General features: G+C 38.0%; 1 protein-coding gene across 1 annotated transcript in view; it reads left to right on the forward strand.

The window, feature by feature from the left end:
- LOC121870785 overlaps positions 1 to 27,500 on the forward strand; it is a 113,768-nt gene that overhangs the window by 32,187 nt on the left and 54,081 nt on the right. Inside the window, exons 3-4 of the mRNA XM_042372740.1 lie at positions 19,483 to 19,591; positions 23,532 to 23,816. Coding sequence (XP_042228674.1) covers positions 19,483 to 19,591; positions 23,532 to 23,816 — 394 coding nt within the window. The remainder of the gene's footprint in view (positions 1 to 19,482; positions 19,592 to 23,531; positions 23,817 to 27,500) is intronic.

A 27,500-nucleotide genomic window follows, 5' to 3' on the forward strand; every position in this document is an offset into this window, starting at 1 on the left:
TTATCTGACTACAATATAATTATCTCTTGGTTGATGGATCTAAATCGGATGGAGACATAGCGCTTATTTTCTCTTTTTCTCTGTCTGTCTGTTTGTCTGTCTCTCTCACTGGTTTACGCCGTGTCGCCGAATATCACCTTTTATAAACCAATCATCGCCAGGCACCCTCATCATGGCCACACCTGCTACATGACTCTATCTATCTATGTATCTATCCATTTATCTATCTATCTATCTATCCATCCATTAATCCATCCAATCATCCATCAATCCGTCCGTCCGTCAGTCTGTCTATCTATCTATCTATCTATATATCTATCTATTACTTTCTCATTTTTCCTCTCTATCTGTCTGTCTGTGTGTCTGTCTGTTTGCCTGTCTCCATTCTTGCACTAGGACCAAACACCTCAGCAGATTCTGATTGGCTTCCTCGTCCAATACTCTTCTCACTCCCTTTATCTTCCCCCTTGTTTCTTATTATCTTCCTCCTACCCCCCTCACATATTCTCCTCCCTTACGTCACCTCCAACTCCTCTTTTCAACACAGTCCTTTACCAATACAATGATGACTAATTAGTTCTTCCTTTGTAATTCTCTCTCTCTCTCTCTCTCTCTCTCTCTCTCACTGAATTTACTTGTCATCAATAGGTCTGAGGGCTGTCGACCATGGTCGACCTTTCCAAGACTGTCTCTGCCATTTTTTTTACCAGTCCTGCCACAGTTTGCACGCCTTCCTCTCTTTGTTTCTCAGTCCATCTCTTATTGCCGCTTCCTTGGTTATTCAATTATCATTCACAATAACAATTATTACTCTCTATATAATTTTATAATTATTGCATAATTACAGTCTTCATATACGAACTTTTATATTAAACATTATTATATTTCAATTGCCTCTGAAGATGTCTTCAATAAAGACGAAAGCTAATGTGCTCCATTGTTTCACTTTTCCCTGTGTGATTTTATCAAGATTTATCTAATATACGTTTCCATTGTGGATCTACATGAAATATATATATATATATATATATATATATATATATATATATATATATATATATATATATATATATATATATATATATATATATATATATATATATATATATATATATATATATATATATATATATATATATATATATATATATATATATATATGTATATATTGTGTGTATGTGTGTCTGCACGAGAATCTCGGAAACTACTTTACCGATCTGTAGTGATGATGGATGGTGTTATATGTAGTGATGATGATGGCTGGTGTTATATGTATTGATGATGATGGATGATGTTATATGTAGTGATGATGGATGTTGTTATATGTAGTGATGATGGAGAGTGTTATATGTAGTGATGATGGATGATATTATATGTAGTGATGATGGGTGGTGTAGTGATGATGGATGGTGTTATATGTAGTGATGATGGATGGTGTTATATGTAGTGATGATGGATGGTGTTATATGTAGTGATGATGGATGATGTTGTATGTGGTGATGATAAGTGGTGTTATATGTAGTGATGGTGGATGGTGTTATATGTAGTGATGATGGATGGTGTTATATGTAGTGATGATGGATAATGTTATATGTCGTGATGATGGATGGTGTTATATTTAGTGATGATGGATGGTGTTTATTTGTTAATACTAGGTCTAATATATTGTCACCTCTAGTAGGTTCTGTAACTAGTTGTTTTTAAGAAATTGTCCTGTACTGCATCTAGGAAGTCTTCAGATTCATAGTCACCTATAATGTTGTCTCAGTCATTTTTCTGAAGTTGAAATCCCCCAAAGTGAACAGGTTGTTGTATTTTGCTGCCCTACTCATTTCCTGCCATACGGGTTGAGCTGCTTCTTTCCCAAGAAGTGGGGGCCTGCAAATCACTCCCATAATTAGTTTTTCTCTTCCTTCTGCAATTTCTACCCAGACAAACTTGGTTCCTATTTCACACTTTAATGTATCCCTGACAAAGAGTACGACCCCTCCCCCTCTCTACCTTCCCTGTCCTTGTGAAAAATGTTGTACCCTTCTATGTGGTACTCTGATGAAAAGTTCTTGCTCGCCAGATTCATCCAAGTTTCGGTGATTGCTATGACGTCTACATTCTCGAAACATACAACTGCTCTCACCAAGTCTATTTTATTTGTAACGCTCCTACTGTTTGTATAGTATACAGTACCTTTAAACCTACCCTTCCCTGGTCCTGTTTTACCCTTGCCCTGAGTAACCAATTTTACTCCCAGGACATGCTTGATTTTTTACTCCCACTTACTCTGACCTATGATCGATTGATTGATTGATCGATTGAGTCAAGACCACTAAGTCTGAGAGCTAGACCGATACCTCCAAGCAGAGACCTGGACCTTGAGTAGTCGAGACCAAAACCGTAATCGAAACTATTAAGAATTTTAGCATTTATGGATCACCATACCGGGCAGCATCGGGGTACTAAAACTACAAGTGGCTTAAGCCGGTGAATGACGAAAACTCAGGCGAATGGAAGGTTGTGAGGAGAGGGACAACCAAACTAGTATTGAAAAAACACACCAAGGATACGACAACAACGACAACAGCAGCTAAGTGTACCAACTCTTTCAGTCCCTTGATAGATGAATTGGACGTTAGTATAGTCAGGGACAAGGCTGACAAGGAAGGTAAGAAAATCTTGATTGTTGGCGACTCACAGGTACGGTACATGGACAGAGCTTTTTGCGGTAAAGATAAAATTAGGATGAGGGTGTGTTTGCCAGGAGCTGGGGTGGGGGATATAGTTGACAGGATGGACAATATCTTGTCTGGTAATGGGAACAAACCCATTATCTGCCTTAGTGCAGCTATAGAACGTGTTAGGTCCAAGGGAGGGATCCCTATCATATGTGGTGTCCTGCCTAGAAGGAGAGTTGGAAATGAATGGTTGTCAAGTGCAGTTGGTGTCAACGGCCGTCTTGACAGATATTGCAAGTCAATATCAGTCCCATTCATTGACAACTGGGACAACTTCTACGGCAGAAGGGACCTTTATGCTAGGGATGGGGTGGCAACCCTGGCTGGGACTCTCGAAAGGGCAGTCCAAAAGATGTCGAAGTCTTTAAACTGCTAGGGGAACATATGAGCACGGGGGTGGATGAGACTGTAATGGGAGTGGGTAAACAAAGTGAAAGGTTACAGGGAAATAGTGTTAGGAATGATGACAAAACTAAATTAGACAGCGAATTATAAAACCTACATACGGCAAAGGGAGGACTCAGAACACAACAACTTAAAAGTCTACTACGCGAACAGTAGAAGTATGAGAAACAAAATGGATGATATTAGGGCCTTGGTATGTACCGAAAAAATCGATATAATAGCATTCACTGAAACATGGATCAACTTAGACACGTGAGTTACCTATCGAATACCAAATTGCAGGTTACAAATTATTCCATACCGATAGGCAGATTAGGAAAGGAGGCGGAGTAGCAATCTATGTCAGGGATAATCTGAAGTGTGAAATAAATAAGGAAATAAAACTGAGCGGAATAGAGAAACAGTTTGGATAGAATTTATCGAAGGTAGGGATAAATTAATCACAGGAGTAATATATAGACCTCCCAATCTTGATAGAGTTAATGAGCGACTTATCTGGGATGAAATGCGCTTGGCTTCCATACACAACAAAGTCTGTATAGTAGGCGACTTTAACCTTGGCCAAATAGATTGGATTGACCTTATGGGTAACTCAGAATCAGAGGATTTTCTTGAAACGATCCAGGACTGTTTCCTAAGTCAACATATAACAGAACCCACCCGGGGTAATAATATACTCGATTTAGTTCTGTCGAACAGAGAAAACCTCATTAGTAATGTCGAGGTAGGGAAAGAACCTGCAAACAGAGACCACAAAGAAATTAGATTCCAGATATATTTTCATGGCAGCCGTAAGGAAAATTCCACAGAAGGGCAAATTTTGATAGTTTGAAGAGGCAGTTGAGAGAAGGGGCATCACGCTTGGGGGTGAACTACAGGGACCTTATAACGAGATCTGAGGTTGCCGAGTTCCACGATAATTTAAATAATGAGTTACTTAATGCACAAGGGCAGAACATACAATACAAAAAACTAAGATCAAATAACAATGACCCTAAATGGATAAATAATTACTTAAAGAACATTATTGGTCAAAGGAAGGCTATAAAGTAGGTTGGGGGAAAAATCGTGGCGAAATTTATCTCCTGAATTATTATAAGGTATTGGTCTGTAGGGTTACGACCGAGATAAGGAAAGCAAAGAGGAATAATGAGCTAAGGATAGCAAAGGAGGCGAAGACAGACCCCAAGGGATTCTATCAAAAGTATCAAACTAAAACACTAGAAAAGATTGGGCCAATACAGTTAGATACCGGTGAGCTAACTGATAACGATGGGGAAATGAGCTATAATCTGAATAAATATATTTCAACAGTTTTCACCACCGAAAATTTAAACATGATACCCGAAGCACCGGCTCTATTCAGAGACAGTGAAGAAAACAAATTAAGCGAGATAGTAGTGACTAGTAACGATGTTAGTAAGCAAATAGACAAACTAAAGCCTAATAAGTCACCTGGTCCCGATGAGATATTTGCCAGAGTATTAAAGGAATGTAAGGAAGAGCTTAGTATGCCCTTAGCAAAGTTGTTTAACATGTCCTTAAAACAGGTGTAGTACCAGAATCCTGGAGGATAGCGAATGGAATACCGATTTTCAAGAAGGGGGGATAGATCACTATCCTCTAACTACCGTCCAATCAGTCTAACATCAATTGTAGGCAAATTACTGGAAGCAATCATTTCAAATTCTATTCGAAACCACCTGGAGAAGCACAAATTGATCAATGATTCCCAGCATGGCTTCACAAGCAGGCGTTCATGTCTATTAACATTATTTTCATCAGTTTTCGAATCGGTGGATGAGGGGCACAATAATGATGTGGTATATCTCGACTTTATCAAAGCCTTCGACAGAGTCCCCAATGAAAGACTAATAAGAAAGGTAGAAACACATGGCATTTAAGGTAATATTCTAAAATGGATTAGGGCGTGGTTACAGGACAGGAAACAGAGAGTGAGCATTCACCTCACTAAATCCCATTGGAACAACATCACTAGTGGAGTTCCCCAAGGCTCAATTACTTGGACCATTATTATTTATTATATACATAAACGACATAGATATCGGCATAAACAGCAACATAAGTAAATTTGCTGAAGACACTAAAATAGGGCGTGTAATTAAATCTGACGAGGACTCAGCAAAACTTCAGGAAGATCTAAACACATTTTTCGAATGGTCTGAAAAATGGCAGATGAAATTCAATGTGGACAAATGTAAAGTACTCAGTATAGGAGATGTAAACAGGGAAACCAATTACCTGATGAACAACGATGCCATTGAGAAATCAGACTGCGAGAGAGATTTAGGAGTAATGATAAGTAGGAATCTTAAGCCAAGTAAACAATGTGTTTTTGCTCGTAACAAGGCTAACAAGGCTACTTGGGTTCATACAAAGGAGTGTTAGCTACAAGACTAGCGAGGTCATCTTAAAATTATATCTTGCGCTTGTGAGACCTCACCTGGATTACGCAGTTCAGTTTTGGTCACCGGATTACAGAATGGATATAGAATCCTTGGAAAGAATCCAGAGGAGAATGACAAGACTAATCCCGGGCATTAGGAACCTTGAGTACAGAGACAGGTTAAAGCATCTTAATTTGCACTCCCTCCAGAGACTTAGAGCGAGGGGCGACATGATAGAAGTGTATAAATGGAAGTCAGGGCTAAACAAAGGGGACATTACAAAGGTACTCAAACTATCCAACCAGGAGCGAACTCGCACCAATGGTTTTAAATTAGACAAATTTAGATTTAGGGGCGAAATAGGTAAACACTGGTTTAGAAACAGAGTAGTGGATGAATGGAACAAGTTACCAAATATCATCATTAGCTCGAATACACTGGATAGCTTCAAACAGAGGTTGGATGTTTATATGAGCAATAGAGGTTGGGTGTAAATGCTACTGCCCAGTATGGCCAATAGGCCCGCTGCAGTTTCCTCCAGTCTTATGTTCTTATGTTCTTAAGTTGGGAGCGTGAATCTTCATATGAGCACTTAAGGAGGCTTATCTTCAGGTAATCCGCATTTATTCATATGCTGCACCCCGAGTTGTCCCTGGAGGGTTGGTATGTGTGGCTCTGTGGCATTCTGATTCTACTACATTTAGTAACCGTATAACATATTTATTACGCCGAAATAAATGCACATTGCATTATTTATGTTAAACTATATACCAAAGTAAATGCATATCCCAATATCTGTCATCCGTTGTCTTATAATGTTTCACACAGAGGGAAGACAAATACTTTTTTGAGATACTGTACATAAGCCAAGGCCTTATAGGATTATTTTTTTAGTCAATTATTGTGCTCCCAGTTCATACAATTGTAATATATCTGAGGTGTTGATGTGCATAGATGATGAAAATATTTACCAACTAGTATGGGTGTGTGTGTGTGTGTACCAAATACCGACGATTTTTTATTTATTTATTTTTTTCATTATATAAATATAATTAATTAAATATAAACGATTTTTTGGGGTGAGATTTATTATATTACTATCGTTAATCACAACCAGGCGCTTGAATTTTCTGTTTATCGAAACATAAGGAGTGTTCATGACACTTAAGACACATCAACACACTCAGTAGCCTACAGGTGCTGGTGTTCGTCATCTATGGTACTTCATTTTTATCCCCCACGAAAAAATACACACTCAACCGGAGGACTAGAGTCCAGCATGGGTAGTAGGTAAAGGGAAATACCTCACCTCAGGTCACTAACTAGATTCAGTTCGTGGAATAATGATGAAGTATCTCAGTAACTGAACCCAAACTTACCCAGTTGAAAACTCCCTCCGAACACACCTGAAAATTTATCAATAAATTTATGGTCTCGAAAGGTCTAGAGCAAATATATGAAACCACAGACGTTCGAGAGCAAGAGCGAGACCTGAACACCTGGCCTAGACCAAGACCGGGGCCAGTAAAACTGGTCTCGAGACTTACTGTCCATCACGGCTTAATAATGGTGCTGGTTACCTGTGAATAGTTATAATGGTCTTAGTTACCTGTGAATAAGTAATAATGGTCTTAGTTACCTGTGAATAGTTAATAATGATCTTAGTTATCTGTGAATAGTTATAATGGTCTTAGTTACCTGTGAATAGTTATAATGGTCTTAGTTACCTGTGAATATTTAATAATGATCTTAGTTACCTGTGAATAGTTATAATGGTCTTAGTTACCTGTGAATAGATAATAATGGTCTTAGTTACCTGTGAATAGTTAATAATGATCTTAGTTACCTGTGAATAGTTAATAATGATCTTAGTTACCTGTGAATAGTTAATAATGGTCTTAGTTACCAGTGAATAGTTAATAATGGTCTTAGTTACCTGTGAATAGTTAATAATGATCTTAGTTACCTGTGAATAGTTAATAATTGTCTTAGTTACCTGTGAATAGTTAATAATGATCTTAGTTACCTGTGAATAGTTAATAATGATCTTAGTTACCTGTGAATAGTTAATAATGGTCTTAGTTACCTGTGAATAGTTAATAATGGTCTTAGTTACCTGTGAATAGTTAATAATGATCTTAGTTTCCTGTGAATAGTTAATAATTGTCTTAGTTACCTGTGAATAGTTAATAATGATCTTAGTTACCTGTGAATAGTTAATAATGGTCTTAGTTACCCGTGAATAGTTAATAATGATCTTAGTTACCTGTGAATAGTTAATAATGGTCTTAGTTACCTGTGAATAGTTAATAATAATGGTCTTAGTTACCTGTGAATAGTTAATAATAATGGTCTTAGTTACCTGTGAATAGTTAATAATAATGGTCGTGAATAGTTAAATAATTCTTAGTTACCCGAATAGTTAATAATAATTACTTGAATAGTTAATAATGGTCTTAGTTATAGTTAATAATGATCTTAGTTATAGTTAATAATGGTCTTAGTTACCTGTGAATAGTTAATAATGGTCTTAGTTACCTGTGAATAGTTAATAATTGTCTTAGTTACCTGTGAATAGTTAATAATGGTCTTAGTTACCCGTGAATAGTTAATAATAATTGTCTTAGTTACCTGTGAATAGTAATAATGGTCTTAGTTACCTGTGGATAGTTAATAATGATCTTAGTTACCCGTGAATAGTTAATAATGGTCTTAGTTACCTGTGAATAGTTAATAATGGTCTTAGTTACCTGTGAATAGTTAATAATTGTCTTAGTTACCTGTGAATAGTTAATAATGGTCTTAGTTACCCGTGAATAGTTAATAATAATTGTCTTAGTTACCTGTGAATAGTAATAATGGTCTTAGTTACCTGTGGATAGTTAATAATGATCTTAGTTACCCGTGAATAGTTAATAATGGTCTTAGTTACCTGTGAATAGTTAATAATGGTCTTAGTTACCTGTGAATAGTTAATAATTGTCTTAGTTACCTGTGAATAGTTAATAATGGTCTTAGTTACCCGTGAATAGTTAATAATAATTGTCTTAGTTACCTGTGAATAGTTAATAATGATCTTAGTTACCCGTGAATAGTTAATAATAATTGTCTTAGTTACCTGTGGATAGTTAATAATGATCTTAGTTACCCGTGAATAGTTAATAATAATGGTCTTAGTTACCTGTGAATAGTAATAATGGTCTTAGTTACCTGTGGATAGTTAATAATGATCTTAGTTACCTGTGAATAGTTAATAATAATTGTCTTAGTTACCTGTGAATAGTTAATAATGGTCTTAGTTACCTGTGAATAGTTAATAATAATGGTCTTAGTTACCTGTGGATAGTTAATAATGGTCTTAGTTACCCGTGAATAGTTAATAATAATGGTCTTAGTTACCTGTGAATAGTAATAATGGTCTTAGTTACCTGTGGATAGTTAATAATGATCTTAGTTACCCGTGAATAGTTAATAATAATTGTCTTAGTTACCCGTGAATAGTTAATAATAATGGTCTTAGTTACCTGTGAATAGTAATAATGGTCTTAGTTACCTGTGGATAGTTAATAATGATCTTAGTTACCTGTGAATAGTTAATAATGATCTTAGATACCTGTGAATAGTTAATAATGGTCTTAGTTACCTGTGGATAGTTAATAATGATCTTAGTTACCTGTGAATAGTTAATAATGGTCTTAGTTACCTGTGAATAGTTAATAATAATTGTCTTAGTTACCTGTGAATAGATAATAATGGTCTTAGTTACCCGTGAATAGTTAATAATGGTCTTAGTTACCTGTGGATAGTTAATAATGATCTTAGTTACCTGTGAATAGTTAATAATGGTCTTAGTTACCTGTGGATAGTTAATAATGGTCTTAGTTACCTGTGAATAGTTAATAATGGTCTTAGTTACCCGTGAATAGTTAATAATAATTGTCTTAGTTACCCGTGAATAATTAATAATTCTTCCATGGAACGTTATTCAATATGGGGTCACTGTCCGATTCTGACTGGGAAATAATACTGAAAATTATTCAGAAAACCAGATAGTAAATCAGAAGCATAGGTCTGACTTTCACTGACAATTCCTCTCTACATCCGAATACTAGACTCGTGTTCCTGATCCCTGATGGTGGTCGAGTTTCACCTCTCTCTTTCTCTCTCTCTCTCTCTCTCTGTGTCTCTCTCTCTCACCTCCTTCTCTTTCATTCTCGCCCACTCCCTCACTTTTCTCTGTCTGTCTGTCTCCTTCCATTCCCCTTCCATCCATCATCCCCACCTCCACTCCCTCACACTTCGTCCTTACTTCCTTCCATCATTCCTTCACTCTCTCCCTCACATTCCCCTTCCTCATATCCCACCCTCAATCCATCATTTTTCCCTTCCTTCCTTCCTTCCCTCCCCCATTTTCTCCCTCCCTCTCCCACACACTCCCCTCCCTCACCTCCTTTCCTCGTTCACATACCATACCCCCTTCACTCTCCCCTTCTATCTCTCACTCACCTCTAACTCATTATTTTTAGGTTTATGAAATGATAAAATCAGTTTATAAATAATAGCAGAATCGCCGCCCTCTGAGCGGCTCATCCACTAGGCAACGGTAGGACGCCACCCTCCGGGAGCCTCCACATTGTCTCACTGTTCAGTCACCAAAACTTCTTCTTCCATCAATAGTTAATTAACGGTGTATGTAAGTTCCACCATGTTTTTCTCTACAACGGTACACCAAAGTATATTTTTTTTGCATTAAACTGTTATTATTTTATTGTCTTTTCATCACTACATATGACACCACGCATCATCACTACAAATAACATCATCCATCATCACTACATATAACACCACCCATCATCACTACAAATAACATCATCCATCATCACTACATATAACACCGTCCATCATCACTACATATAACACCATCCATCATCACTATATATAACACCATCCATCATCACCACAGATCGGTAAAGTAGTTCCGAGATTCTCGTGTGGACACACACACACACAGACAGACTTTTTGTTTTATATAGATAGATAGATTAATTTGTTTAGCTATTTTATTCAGCGTTGTGCGCGCGCGCTCGTGTGTAATAATAATGATAATAATAATAATAATTTACGGTTTATTGAAAGAGCTTGGCAGCCAGAAGGCTGAAAATATGCAGTTACATATTTGGGGAATGGGTTTCGAATTACAAATAATATACAAGTAACATAAGTGATACAAATAAGATATATAATAACTTGATGGGGAAAAGCTCAAACTACAGTGCATTTCAACATAGTGACAGTGCAAGAAGTAGTATTTACTGGGAGTGAATACACTGGTTTATTACAAGTTATTGATAATTTTTACAATGGTTGGGACTGGGCTGTTCATATAGCGATCAGTTCGTGCACGCATGGGCTGGATGCTGTTGTGGTGTCGAACAGCAATTCTCGGGCTAGGGATCTCAGGTGGTAGTAGGAGCCGGTGTCGAGGATGGTGTAGAAGCTTCTTACCAAATTTGCAGATGAGGTCGTAGTGATGGTCAATGAGAGTCGAAAGGGTCAGTGTGTTGAGCGCTTCTTGATATGTGGAGTAGGAAGGTGAGAGAATAATCTTGCATGCCCTCTTTTGCACTTTTTTTAGGTGTTTACGTTGTGTGGCATTTAGGGAGGAAGACCAGGTTTGGGAGGCATAGGTGTGCTTAGGAAGTATGAATGTTGTTTAAACACTGAGGAGCTCGGGTGCAGGAACTCCGAGGGATTTGAGTCGGCGGAGGAGGTGAAGACGGAAACTGGAGGATTTGACAACTTCACTGACGTGTGGTTTCCAATTTAGTGTGTGTGTGTGTGTGTGTGTGTGTGTGTGTGTGTGTGTGTGTGTGTGTGTGTGTGATATCTTTGCTGCCCGCCATACATGACAGCGACAGCGACAGCGGACAAGCAATAGCTTCTTCTCTTCTAACGTCTAGTGACCCACTTGATTAATAAGTGCAAGGCGGACCCTGTGGGCAGTGCCACAAAGAGGCGTATTAAATACGTGCTAGATCAAGTGGTGACGATCATCCCCTGGCAGCACAACAGAGGCCAGTGTTTACGAGTAGTAAATACTTGGCAATGTTTGTTGTGAGTTAACAGCCCCGGAAAGGAACCGCTAGTAGGCCTTTTCGGAGATTCTTTTAATTAACAACAACTCCTGTTTTTCCCTTAGATTGTTTCCTTTTTAATTAAGGGGTGGCGGCTCACTATCCCAGACCAGCCCCATGAGGGGGGGCAAAAAAAAAAAAAACATCACCCCCTATCCCTCGCAGAGGGAAAGGGGACGACCAGGACCGAAATTACCAAAGTAGTACCTCTTCCCGAAGTGGAGAGGTACAAGACACAACATTACATAGGCCACTAACAGACCGACAAACGTACGGCTTTCAGATAAGACCTGAGAACAACGGAATCATTAGGTAACGGGGGAATGACCAGGGCTCCTTTGATGGCATTAATGGGTTTATTATAAGTAAATGTATTAAGGTCGTCATTGGAGACGTGGCGAATGCCAGGCGCCTGAGGAACGGTGAACTGCAGGTCGAGATAATGAACTCTAGTCATGTTAAAGACGCCATGCATTTTCAATTCTTCCATAATTATGAAGTAAAGGCCTCTGTACCAAACTTCCTCAATACTTGCAAAGGGGTTGTTATTAGCCCCGAATTTCAGCATTTGAGAGAAGATAATATTGTGGACTTTACGAAGGATCAAAACGTAGTTGGCTGCTAGATTTTTCACAAAGATAATTGACGGTAATAGACGGAACACATGGACAGTAACCTTGACATTTAGTAAGACAATCCTACCTGAACACGTAGTGGTTGGGTTTGAGAGGGTTGCTGTGCAATCCTACATCCCCTTACCACTTAGATATTTTAAGTGCCAGCAGTTTGGACACAACGCCAAGTACTGCAGGAATCCTGCAGTATGTGTGTGTGTGTTGTGCCCATAACGGCGTGCACGAGCAAGAATGCACATAGGCTACCCTGAAGTGTAACACCTGCAAGGCGGGTCATGCTGCTTCTGGCCGGACCTGTGAGGTCTGGAAGAAGGAGTTTGAGATATGCAGAGTTGTTGCACTGCAAAGAATTGGCTATAAGGAGGCGAGAAAACATATGGAGGGATCCCAAACCCCTACACAATGAGTCTCGTATGCCCAGATGGCCAATGCTAAGGTGAAGATGACCAACTTTCCTCACAGGTAGACCTAACCCAGAAAAAGGAAGTAGAGATTGAACCGACCGACAAATTATTTGAGACAAAACCAAGAGACATTAATGAGATATCCCCGGCCCCTTCCACTACGGCTGGGAAGAGTGATAATAAAGCTAAAACTTCGCAATGCACATTCAAACTCCTCCAGGGCTCGTCACCAACGACATCAGAAATAAAATCTCAACACTCAATGAATAAACCAAAGACTCTCTCATAACAGTCATCAGCTCACTGTTATACCTCCGTGACGTCTACGGATGCCATGGAGGCCTCAACCACACTAGGGGAAGGACGATCAGCCGATCCCCTAAGACTCATCCTCACCGAAAAAAAAAAAAAAATATCGTACACAGAAAAACGTTTCCTCTAACTGCACTTAAACCTAATATTCACTATATTACACTGGAATTGTAGAACTGCTCGGAAAAAGCATGTACAGTATGCGCTCTTGAAATCAAAACACGTGTCAGATATCTTCTGTCTACAAAAGACAAAAGGTCGGAGGATGACCCTCTTCCCTTCAGAAACTATACGTCATACAGGAATGATAATGGAAGAGGCGTCGCTCTGTACATACATGAGCGACTGCCTCAGATAAAGATTGTGTTAAACAATCCTCTGTGTGCGGTGGCATGCAGGGTGAAATTTAGCGCCACTCATATAAGTGTTTGTTCCATATATATCGCTCCTCACAGGTCTCTAGATGTAGAGGAGCTGGATTCCCTAGTGAGGCAATTGCCCCTCAAAAGCATCATTATGAGGATTTTAATGCTCACCACCACACCTGGGAGATGAAAGTAGGTATAGAAGAGGGGACCAAATAGCGAACTAGATCTTAAATATCATCCTATCACTGTTGAATGACGGTAGTGAAACTCGATTAGATGATATGTACGGCACCCTATCGGCTATAGATTTATTTTTAGTCGGTGGGAGTTTATACCCTGACACAAAATGGGAAATTTATGATGACCACTTGGGTAGAGACCATTTCCCAATTTGTTTTTCTGGTGAAATCGGCTTGACGGATGCAGCTTCGATGAGTCGATTTAATTTGAAGAAGGCAGATTGGGTGTTATTTTCAAGGGAAGCAGTAGTGAACTGTCCCGACGCAGACATAAACACTAAAATTAAACCTACTGAAGATACAATCATCAATGTGGAGACAAAATCTATTCCGAAGGTTTCTACAATTCACGGCAAGCTTGGAGTTCCATGGTGGAATACAGATTGCGAACAAACGAGGTTCAGAATATTCAACCGAGAACCCAACCAGATTAATCACATAGAGTTTAAGACGGCGAGGGTTCGATCACGAAGTTTCATTAAGGAAAGCAAAGGCAGGTCCTGGCAAGAATTCGTCTCCACTGTCAATAAGGACACTCCTTCATCTGACATGACATGAAATAATAGTGACAGGGGGGAAGGAGGTTCAGGGGAAGAATAAAGGGAGGATTGAAGTGAATTTTAGGAGGAGAGACTAGGTGCAGTGGCTAAACACCGCTTGCGTGAGGGAGTATAAGTTGGAGGCAGCAGCAACTCGCCCGGACGCGGCCAGGAGGCGACAGGACAGTCAGTCTAGCGTCAGGTCAAGCGCCAGGTGCGTGTTGGGTTGGGCCATGGATTCTCAGTGCTTGGTCGGCTAGATTGTGTGTGTTGTTTTCTCTTGTGGAGGAAATATCTTGGTCTTCTCTCTTGGTATTCTTCTTAGCTTGATGTAGATTTTCTTCTAACTCTCCTCATCTTCTTGCTCTCTTGAAGTGTCCATTCATTCGTGTTTGGGTCTTGTTGTTCGTCTTCCTCGTGTCTTATGTCTTATGTCTTAGGAGGGAGATAGGAAGAAACTGGTTCACAAATAGGGTGGTGGACGAGTGGAACAAGCTTAGCAACTATGTAGTAAGTGCGGGAACTCTGGAAAGTTTCAAAAGGAGGCTAGATAGATTCATGGATGATAGAGAGTGGTAGTAACTCTCGACAGGAGCTGCCATGCACAGGCCAACCGGCCTATTGCAGACTCCTTATTTTCTTATGTTCTTATGTTATGTCCTCATAGGTGTGGAAGAAGTCGGAGACGGTGAGGTTGACCACGTGGGCTTCAGCTCCACGGGCCTCGTGGTGTTCTTGATTCTGTGTGGCGGGTGTCTTTTCTTGAGTTTTCTTTTCTTGGGTTTTCTTTTCTTGTTTTTTCTTTTCTGCTGGTTTTTTCTTGTCTTGGGAGCGTACAGAAAGGAGGGCCTCTTTGTAGCTCAGTTTCTTGTCGAGTCGAGCCTTGGCTATCCTACATTCCTCCTTCCATTTCGGGCAGGTCCGATCGGCGGAGGAATGTGGGCCGCCACAGGCAGCGCATTTTTTTACTGTGTTGGGGCAGACCGTGTAGCGGTGTCCGGGGCTGCCGCACAGGGAGCAGGTGTCCTCCTGCGCCTCACACTTGTTGACAGTGTGTCCGTAGTGCTGGCATTTGTAACAGCGTTTCGGTTGGATGCTCATATGAGCAATAGGGGTTGGGTGTAAACGGGACTGCCCAGTATGGGCCAATAGGCCCGCTGCAGTTTCCTCCATTCTTATGTTCTTATGTTCTTATGTAATCCCATATACATTGCCACCTGATTAGACCACCAGTTCGTGCGAGTTAATAGCTCCACGAACAATGATCCTCAGTTTAATCTTGAGAAAGAGAGGGCCGAAAGGATGCCCCTGTCCTGTGAAGGTTGGGAGAAGCAATACTAAAACCGTGAGTTTTACATACGAGATGCTACAGCACCCTGAGCAGGGCACACCTGCTCAGGTTGCTGGGGGGTATACATGGACATCGAGGGCGTTCCTACAGTAGTCTCTTGGAGATATGCTCATGTCGTGCCTATTCCAAAATGGAGTGGCGGTATTACTAACCCAAGTTCGTTCCGACTTATTGCACTCACAAATTGTAAAGTCATGGAGAAAATAATTAAACGTAGGCTAATGTTCCATTTAGAAAACAACAACTTACTAAACGATCAACAATGCGGCTTCCACCATATCAGGAGTACACTTGACCATCTAGTAAGGTTGGAATCAGATGTTCAAAAGGCTTTTAAAGCTAGAAATTTTTTAATTAGCTTACTCCTATATATAGAAAAAGCCTATGACATTACTTAGCGAACTGGGATTGTCATGAAACTTTACGCTTTAGTATAAGGGGGCATCTACCACACTTTATAAAAAAAAAAGACGTCATTAAATTTACTGTCAAACTTTCGAAAAATAACGTAAAGTCGGACAGATTTGTCCTCGAGAATAGGATGCCCCAGGCCAGCGTTCTTGGTCCTTCTATCACCAGCCCCCGTGCCACAGGGAATTAGGATTTCCCACTATACCTATATAAGCTTTGGGTAGATTTCTCTTAACTTGGCTTATATATAAATAAGTTTTTTCTCCATTTATTGGTAAAATTATATTGGTCACAGTCTATTAGTATATGCACCGTAATTAACACTGTAAGCTGTGAGTTAAGGACGGGGCTCAGCTTGACTGAGTTAGGTCACCCGTCCGATTCTCGTGAGACGCAAGTGAAGACTGGTGCCTGTGAGAGTAGGCTCTGAAGGAGAGACCCTGGCTAACCCTACATTCTCAAAGTCGGATTACTGATAGAAGAATTTCCCCTCACGTGAACAGCACATGGCATCTCACAGCTTATGGAAAATTACAGTAGGGTGATTGGATTATATAAACTAAATGTATTCACCCAAATTTATATAATTGTTATTGCCATGAGACAGGGGCTAATGCATACCGATGATTGTGCTTTGTGGTGTTCCAGCCACAATGCAGGTTGCTGATCTGACTTTCTGCCTCATTTACACACAATTGCAGGGTTTCAATTTGTTCTCGTACTTTGACAACACAGCATACATAATTATATCGTTTCTCACAACATTATTAATATTAATATTATTATTATTATTATTATTATTATTATTATTATTATTATTATTATTATTATTATTATTGTATTATATTTTATTTAATATTAAATTTTTTATTTATTATTATTATTAGTATTATTATTATTATTATTATTATTATTATTATTATTATTATTATTATTATTATATTATATTATATTTATATTATATTATATATTATATTATATTATATTATACTATATTATATTATATTATATTATATTTTTATTTAAAATCTAATTTTTTTATTAATATTTATTAATATTATTATTATTATTACTATTATTATTATTATTATTATTATTATTATTATTATTATTATTATTATTATTATTATTATTATTATAGCCCTGATATTAGTCATTGACCTGTGCCTTGGTGGGCTATTCCAGTGAAAAAAAAGTCAGCTGAGGGAATGCAAGAAGCTTTTTCTGCCCCTTAGCTGTGGGCGACGAGGTGGGGTTCTAGATTCTCGATGGCTAAAAGAACAGGAGTTGTTTTCACTCGAATAAGATCCCTTTTCAGGCCAGCACTTCAGATATATAATACTCCTGTTGTCTTTCAAAATTCGGTAAAATAGTTGAGGCCTAATTTTCAACAAACGCCTTACTTGGAGAGGCCATATTTTTAACGTAATAAATAAAACCTCCAATTCAGCTATCATTCTGAAGTACCTATGTCTTTATTGATGTTGTATAAGTCCCAAATTAGATAAAAAATAGATTACTCTCTAAACTGACAGTCATTCAGAACAAATGCCGAGGTATTAGTATTGGAGCACTCAAGTGCACGAGGATCTCGAGACTAGAGATAGAGGCGAACATCCCCCTATTACAGCAGAGGAGGGAATACCTAACGTTATTTTATGGGTTCAAGGTGGCAAGGAAGTGTGAGACCTCACATCCCGCATGGAATGCCGTGGTCCACGGTAGCTATGAATTCCTTACGGGATTTAATTCCTTTGCCGCCCTCCTCTACTACTTAACAACACAAACTGGGGTCTCGCTAAATGACACTGATAAACCTATAGCAAGCAATATTCCACCTTGGGAAGTCAGGAGACCATTTGTCTCCACTGAGTGGCTCCCAAGGAAGAATCAGACCTCCCAGGTGGAGATACTAATTAAATTCATAGAACACTTCCTGGTGTTTCGGGACCACGCCCGTCTATATACAGACGGGTCCAAAACTGATACTAGCGTCGGTGCAGGCATCTGGTCCAAAAACTATCAATCAAGATATCGTTTACCAGACCACATAACAGTGTTTACAGCGGAGTTGTTCGCCGACAAGGCCATTGACCACGCAAACAATTCCAATAGTGATAAATTAGTTATATTCTCACATTCCCTGTCAGCTCTCAAAGCAATTAAAAGTGGTCAAACCGAAATGAATGAAATACATTGCAACATTATCAATAAACTACACTCAACTGACAAAAGCATTTGTCTGTGTGGGTGCCCGGACATTGCAACATGGCAGGTAATGAAAGAGCAGACCGATTAGCCAAATCTGCAGTAGAACTTAGGGTACCGAAAGCGTACCCCGAGAGCTACTACGGTGTCTCTCCCTAAGTAAACTTAGTCAAAATTGGCAAAGCAAATGGACTGTATTGAACATCACACACAGTGTCAAACATACAATTGAAGAATGGTTCACGGCATATAGGAATAACAGAAGAGAAGAGGTTGTAATTGCACGGTTGAGGATGAATGTTACTTTTATTACTCACCTCGGCCCGTACATGGATTAATATTTTCCACCGCAGTGTCATACATGTCGCGCAACATTATCAATAAAACACCTCTTGTGGCATTGTCAAGACTACACCATACTGAGGAGGCGACTCCAAGCCTGTGTATGGAAGAAAATACCCTCTACGGTGGAGAGCCTCATTACTGACAATGACAAAGTCACCGACGAGCTGATAAGATACATTAGAGAGATCCGATTCATCGACAAAATGTGATTGGGCAGTTGTGTTCACATTGTATTAAAACGTCATATGTATGGAAGTTATTGTGACTTTTAAGCGAGCCATGCGAGCCAACACTCTGCCATCCAGTTAATGGCTCTGTAACTAAAGTTCGCATATCATGCATGCCTCCACCTTCCTCAAATTAAGAAAAACGACACAGTACTTGCAATAAAGGTCTGACTTAGCCTGCTAAAATGTTAGCCTAGGAACTTCATCGAGATGTTTTTGTGACACTTTTTTTCTCTTCTAGATACATAAGATAACTGTGTGCAGGAGACCAGGCTTTTAATTAGTGCGGAGTTCAGAATGCCTTTTGACTGTCCTTTTTTTTTGACAATGATGAATCGTTTTTATATTTGCATACATCTGTTTATACTTCACAGGAGAAAGTTTCATGCGAGTAAAGGTTTAAAGTAATATTTATATACTCGAACATCTTATGCACGATGAGGGACACGTGTTCATTTGTCTCCCCTCCCTGTCGGCCCTACTGCCCTCCCTAAATAGAATCTTTTTATTAACTGTAAATTTTTATGCTTAGTAAGATATATAATTGACAAACAGTATATGTGTCCCGCCTATTTGTTGGGTTCTGCCCCACCAAAAAATCCTTACTGTGATACTGACCCTTCCCTTCTTTCTTCTCATACCTCATCCCTTCCTCTTCCTTTGTTCCTTCCTCTCCCCTCATTCCCCGTTTTCTTCCTGTCCTTCCTTCTCCCCTTTCTGTTTGTCTGTCTGTCTGTCTATCTAACGCTTGTCATCTTTACTTTCAGCTGTGGGAACTGTCAGTACGAGATGTAATGCTGAAAGACGCAGGCACCTACGAGTGTCAGTTGACCACACATCCTCCCACCTCCCTCTTTTTCATCCTCAAGGTGGTAGGTGAGTGTCGGGAGGGAGGGACGGGGAGTAAGAAGGGGAGATGAATCGATGGATAGATAGATAGATAGATGAAGGAAGAGAGGAAGGGAAAATGTAGACAAATATAAACAGAAAAGCAGGGAAGTAGAGAGAGTGAACAGAGAAAGAAAGGAGAGAGAAAGAGAAAGTTAGAGTGCGCGCGTGTGTGTGTGTTGGTCGCCAGTAAAACTCCACTAACCTTGACAATAACAGAACATTTCCATGTACACACACGCAGCCCTCCAGCCCCTCCCCACGCCACTTATCTTCACCCCAGCCCCTCCTCGCACCACTTACCCTTACCTCCAGCCCTCCCCACGCCACTTATCTTCACCCCAGCCCCTCCATGCACCACTTACCCTTACCTCCAGCCCCCCCACGCCACTTATCTTCACCCCCAGCCACTTCTCACACCACTTACCCTACCCCCCAGCCTCGCACCACTTAACCTCACCCCACGCCACTTACCTTCATCCCACGCCACTTACTCACAGCCCCCACGTCACTTACCCACACACCCCACGCCACTTACCTTCACCCCACGCCACTTACCTCAACCTCTACGCCACTTACACTTACCCCCACGCCACTTACACTTACCCCCACGCCACTTACACTTACTCCCACGCACCTTCCACCACGCCTACTTGCCCTCAACCCCAGCGCCACTTACACTTATCCCCACGCTATTTACACCCCCACGCCACTTTACCTCAACCCCTGCGCACTTAGACTCACCCCACGCCACTTACACTCACCCCTATGGCACTACCAACACCCTATAACACCCCTACGCCAATCTCAACATTCTCAAAGGTTGAAATTCCTACCTTAAGTGCACTAGTGAGAACGTAATTACCGTATCTGGTTCATTAAAAGACAAATGTTCTTAACTTAAATTGGTCATTAACTTTAGGCATGAGAACGTATATACTTAACCGACTAACTTCAGCTGCAAATGTTCTTAAACTAAACTGTTCTAAAAACAGTACTTGTAAGGGCCTTCTTGACTAGATCACTGGAGCTAACACGCAATGGTGGACTCTCAAAGATTCTTATGTTAAATATCTCCCGTAACTGTAATTGCAAAAGTGCACAGTACTTAACTCTCTCACTTCAGCTACAGTAGCGAAAATTTATATGACATCTAATGTGATTTGAGACTCTACCTTGAGAAGATGTGATGTTAGGAGAAAACAAAACTTAGAAGTGTGTGCGTGTGTGTGTGTGGGTGTGTGTGCATTAGAGGTACCATTATAAATAAATACATAAATAAATATATATATATATATATATATATATATATATATATATATATATATATATATATATATATATATATATATATATATATATATATATATATATATATATATATATATATATATATATATATATATATATATATATATGCAAGTAAATCACTGAAAGGTTTCAATTGCACATCTTCAGGGGTGAGTACAGTCTGTACTCACCCTGAAGATGTGAATTACACGAAAGCGCTTGGGAACTGTGTTTTCTTCTTTCCTTGTGGTTATCAGCATACATATATATATATATATATATATATATATATATATATATATATATATATATATATATATATATATATATATATATATATATATATATATATATATATATATATATATATATATATATATATATATATATATATATATATATATATATATATATATATATTAAATAATACACAAATATTGGAGAAAAAACAGGCAATGTGTTACTACCATACGTAGTGGGAAAAAGTCGACCATTATTTAAAAGTAAAAGTTGGTCCCATAGCCATGACGGGCGGAGAGGGACAGTGTGGATACAAAAGGGGGTAACATGACCGGCACTGTACTCAACCTCTTTCACTTCCTTAACTGTGAACTAAGGTGCACAATATTAGGTGTGTGTTTGGAAGTGGTTTCAAACTGCTGCAAGTCGTAGTTAAGAGAGAATATGTTGACGTGGTTTTAAACTGCTGTAAGTCGTAGTTAAGAGAGAATATGTTGACGTGGTTTTAAACTGCTGTAAGTCGTAGTTAAGAGAGAATATGTTGACGTGGTTTTAAACTGCTGTAAGTCGTAGTTAAGAGAGAATATGTTGACGTGGTTTTAAATTTCTGTAAGTCGTAGTTTAGAGGGAATACGTTAACGTGGTTTTAAACCGCTGTAAGTCGTAGTTAAGAAACTATGGCCCCTTGAGGTGAATAATACATAGATGTCTCCACAGTGGCACTGATCTTCATGTGTTATCACTAGTGCCAGCAGTGCCGTGAACCTTCACACTGGCAATGACCTTCATGTGTTCTCACTAGTGCCAGCAGTGCCGAGGGCAAGCCATTACTTCCGCCAGACGAGAAGTGATTACACAGATCTCGCGTCGACTAACGAAGAAGAGCAATTTGAGAATTCTCTAATTGTAACTTTTCCTTTCACACATTTTCCTGTGGATTTCTCCTACTTTCTTCGGGCAATTTTCCTGTTTCTTCCTCCGCTTCACCACGTTCTTAATTTTACCACGTAATTCTAACACTTTTCATGTTTATTTTCTTAATGCAATTTTTTCTAAACGCAACTTTTGTAAATTTACAATACAATTCTTACACTTTTCTCGCGCATATTCTTTATTTATTTAGCGTAATTCTTCTAATTCTCCCGCATAATACTTCTAATAATACCCGTGTAATTTTTCTATAGTGCTTATCCAAATTTTCAAGCTCCACTTTCTATGCATAATCCTACCGTCTTTACCGACGAAATTCGCTAACTTTCCCTCGAAATCATCTCAGTTTCCCGCGAAATTCCCGCACTTAACTCCAGGAGAACTGCTGCAACACTTACCATTATTAATGGTTGTACCGAAAAGTGTTTTTTCAATACGTAATATGTTCGTTTGTGTTGATTATATATATATATATATATATATATATATATATATATATATATATATATATATATATATATATATATATATATATATATATATATATATATATATAGATAAAATCACACAGGGAAAAGAGAAACAATGGAGCTCCTTAGCTTTCGTCACTATTCAAGACATCTTCAGTGCTCTTGTGGTATTGGTTGGTAACGTTCCTTAGTCCCATGCAGTAGGTCGAGGGTTCGAGTCCTGGCTGGTGAGGTAGTTGATTATATGTTCAAAGTCTGCGTGTTATATGGACTAAAAATGAAGTATATATATATATATATATATATATATATATATATATATATATATATATATATATATATATATATATATATATATATATATATATATATATATATATATATATATATATATGCTGATAACCACAAGGAAAAAGAAAACACGAAGTTCCCAAGCGCTTTCGTGTAATTCACATCTTCAGGGGTGAGTACAGACTAAGGAGAAATACATAACAAGGCAAATATATATACAGTAGAGGAAGGTGAGATCAAGTCCACAATAGTCAGGTATTAGGTAGTGACCCTACTAATCTTCAAAAAGCACCGCAGCAGTCGGTAGTCAGGTCAGAGGGTAAGATGACCCAACCTTCTCACCTGGTTACAAATCTTCTTAATTACGAAATTATCCAGTTTGTACATACCATTACTCAAATTCATGTTGACGGATTCCGTATGTTTAATGAGACTGGATTCTATAATGTTCCTACTGTCAATTGAATTACACCTACAGTGATTTACTTGCATATATATATATATATATATATATATATATATATATATATATATATATATATATATATATATATATATATATATATATATATATATATATATATATATATATATATATATATATATATATATATATATATATAGATAGAGAGAGAGAGAGAAAGAGAGAGAGAGAGAGAGAGAGAGAGAGAGAAAGAGAGACTCACCCCAACCCCACTACCTGACAGAGGCCAGGGCAATACTCCAGGGGGCGCCAGAAGTCCATGTCCAGACGGGGGTCAGCCTACGTCTGCACTGCTCGGTCCTGCAAGCCACCCAACCCCCAGCCTTCATCTTCTGGTTCCACAATGGTAGTATGATCAACTATGCCCCCCGGCGGCCACTCAGGGTCCTCAAACACCACTATAGTAGCACACTCCTTATGGCCGATGTTACTTGGGACGACGCTGGTGCATATAGATGTGAACCTCACAAGGCTTCTCCAGCCAACCTTACTCTGCACGTCGTGGCTGGTGAGTTACAGGTTATAGAGGTAGGTTAGAGTTCATGGTTGGTGAATTACAGGTTATAGATGTAGGTTAGAGGTCATAGCTGGTGAATTACATGTTATAGAGGTAGGTTAGAGGTCATAGCTGGTGAATTAGGTGAATTACAGGTTATAGAGGTAGGTTAAAGGTCATAGATGGTGAATTAGGTGAATTACAGGTTATAGAGGTAGGTTAGAGGTCATAGCTAGTGAATTACAGTTTATAGAGGTATGTTAGAGGTCATAGCTGGTGAATTACAGGTTATAGAGGTAAGTTATAGGTTATAGCTGGTGAATTACAAGTTTCAAGGATATGGTATTGACTTACGGGGACGTATAAGTGTCAGATACAGGGAGATAGTGTTCTTAGTTAGAGTTCAGGATATTGAGTTCATGTAAGCTATAGTTAGGTTAGGTTATGCTATTTTTAGTTCGATTAAATTACAGCAATTATGTTATGCTATGTAAGGTTAGGTTTGGTTGGATTAGGCCAGGTTAAGTTAAGTTATACTTAAGTTAGTTTATGCTATGTTAAGTTCGATTTAATTATATTAGGTAAGGTAAGGTTAGGTTATAGTTTTTCATGTAAAAATATGAGTTTATTTTACCTAACACACACAGAGATTTCAGGTGCGTAATATAACAACTCGTGAATTATTGACAGACGGTAGAGACTAATGCCATGTCAAGAATATTTTATCTTTTATTAACTCTCACATTAGTTTACGAGGTTTTGTGTTGCTAGGTTAGAAAATATTAAGGTTGGGTGACAACTAAAATGCCAGTTGAAATATATTGTGAAGTTGTTGATGGATAGTGGAAAGTAGCATCAATTGAGGATATTATTATTATTATTATTATTATTATTATTATTATTATTATTATTATTATTATTATTATTATTATTATTATTATTATTATTATTATTATTATTATTATTATTATTATTATAATTATTATTATTATTATTATTATTATTATTATTATTATTATTATTATTATTATTATTATTATTATTATTATTATTATTATTATTATTATTATTATTATTATTATTATTATTATTATTATCCAATTTCGGTGGCAGAACAGAAAATATGAAGAGTTTGTTATATCTGGTTGGAGGGGATACCTCAGGGGCGCCCCCGTATTGGAACACGTCGTACATTATTGATGGTCTGTAAAAGCTAATAAAATTAGAATAAGTTTATTTTACCAAGATTTTGTTGGTATTATTATTAAAGATAATTGGTTGGCAGGGTAAGGAAAGGGGACATAAATCTCAATCTCGTATTGAAATTGTTCTTTGATCATTAGTGGTTGATGACTGAATTAAATAAAGAGAGGAAGGGTAATTTTCAATTATTAAGAAGTTTTTTCTTTTAAAAAGGAGATTTCTCGCAGCTTTTGATAAGGTGGACGATATGTTGAAGAGTTTATTATACCAAGTGGGAAGAGAAGCCCGAAGAGAACGTTGGAACCTGTAGAAAAAAAATTATTCTGGGACATACCTGTAAAATGAAAATAAGATTATTACAAGAAAATAATATTCGTTTGCTAGGAACTCCCAATAACAGAGAATTCGCGCTATTTTGATGGCAGGAGCGATATGGCTGAAGAGTTTGTTGTACCTGACGCGGAGACAAACTTCGCGGGTATTGGAACACGAGGGTTATTAATAATGAATAATGAAGATATTAGCCCAGAAAAAAGAATATTACCTACGTGACTTAGACTCATTTTCCAAGATGTTATCACTACAACATAAGTTTCATTACCAAGGCCAGGTTGTCACGGCGGCACACCTTGCTCAATACTTAATTGTCTCAACCAGACAAAGCGAATATTAAACACATTGTTAAATACAGCTGCATAAATTTACAGTAAATACGGAAACGCTTGATTTATAAAGACTCTCAAAATATAATTAATATATTTTGACTCAGTGTACCATTTTTTGTTGTTGTCTTTGTTGAAGAGTTTGGTGTATGTGGCATAAAGAGACGCATAGTACTGAACTATAAGTTTTGGCTGGACAACATAATCATCCTAATACTAAATGAAGACTAATTTAAAAAGATCTTATGAAATAAATGAAGTTTTGTCCAGATGGCTAGTTTTTAATGGTGCGTTTACGAGTTTATTGTACATGGTGTGCAAGGTGACCTCCAGCGAGTATTGGAACCAAATTGAAAAAAAAACAACAACTACAAGATAAAAAATAATATTCCTCTACTTAGTAGTTATCGAATATATTTTTCGTTGTGTTTGATGGAGATAAAAATATAATGAAGAGACTATTCTTTCTGACATGAACAGAAGCCTTGCGTGAGTATTGAAACATCATCATGAATTGCTGCAAGATCGTAAAAAATAATAGGAAGAAAAAACATTGAAAAGGGATACTAATAATACTCATTTACGAAATTATTGTTCATTATAGATAATTACCAGCCTAATGGCTGGTTTTTGAAGAATATTTGGTCTCTGGTGTGGACAGAACCCTCACGCGAGTATTGGAACACACCGTGAATTCCTGACAGGTAGAGCATCAAAAGACGACATTAGAAAGAGGAAAAATGATACACATTTATATATTTAAGATAATTTTGGAAAAATTTTCGTTCCAAGAATAAGCTTTTTGCTATGGTCAAGAAGACAATGAAGAGTTTATTATACGTCAAGTGAACAATAACCTAATGTAATCACTGCAACGTATTTTGAATCGTAAAAGACTAAAAATAATACTGTTATAGCCATTAATTGATCCCAAATCACTAATATATTGCCGACATTACGAAAAATTTCATCACGAAGCTACCTTTATGGCGATGGCAGAGAGAATGATGAAGAGTTTATAGTACCCGAAGGAGAATTAGCCAATTGCTAGAGCTGAGAACCCTGAATAAGCGATGCAAATACACAAAAAAAATGATAAATAAACAAATACATGTAAAATTATTACTAAATAGACAATATCATTGAAGAATTAAAACAGATTTCGCAAAGTTTTCCCCACAAAATAAGAAAAATATTTACCTTGTTCTTTATTTTCTCGGGTAAATAGACGATGAAGACTCAATTGTCGATGGTCGGGCGAGAGACGCTGATAATATTGGAACCTATTTTAATTGATGTTAGATAAAACAGAAAAAATAAAATAAAATATAGGAAACGATGTTGTTGGAGACTTGACTGGTAGTGACGGAAGCAGAGTCGTTAATAATAATGGAACACGGAAAGCATAAAAAATAAAGAAACAATCTCTTATTTGCCGACAAAACTAGTGACCGAAATGAATATGGAGATGAAGTCTCTATTGTCGATGACGGAAGCGGAGATATTAATAACACTGGAACAGTTAAAATTATGGGAAAAAAATGACTAATTTTTTAAAAACTTACTAAAATTGCAAGCATTTTCGCCCCGAAGACTCTTTATTGACCTGAATAAAAAAGACGATGAAGGCTTGATTGTCGGTGACGTGGAAGAGGGGAAGTGGTGGAGTTTTGGAACACGACGGGAATTGGTTTTCCTAGAAGAAGAAGAGGAAGAAGATGACGGCATATTGACTCGCCTTCAGGGGGTGATTATCTTTAATTACTTTATTATCACGATTTATCTGACGTGTGATACTTACTCTGCCCCTCTTTATCTGTCTCTCTCTATC

Source organism: Homarus americanus, unplaced genomic scaffold (genome assembly GCF_018991925.1).
Source record: "Homarus americanus isolate GMGI-L3 unplaced genomic scaffold, GMGI_Hamer_2.0 scaffold32583, whole genome shotgun sequence".
Classification (NCBI taxonomy): Eukaryota; Metazoa; Arthropoda; class Malacostraca; order Decapoda; family Nephropidae; genus Homarus; species Homarus americanus.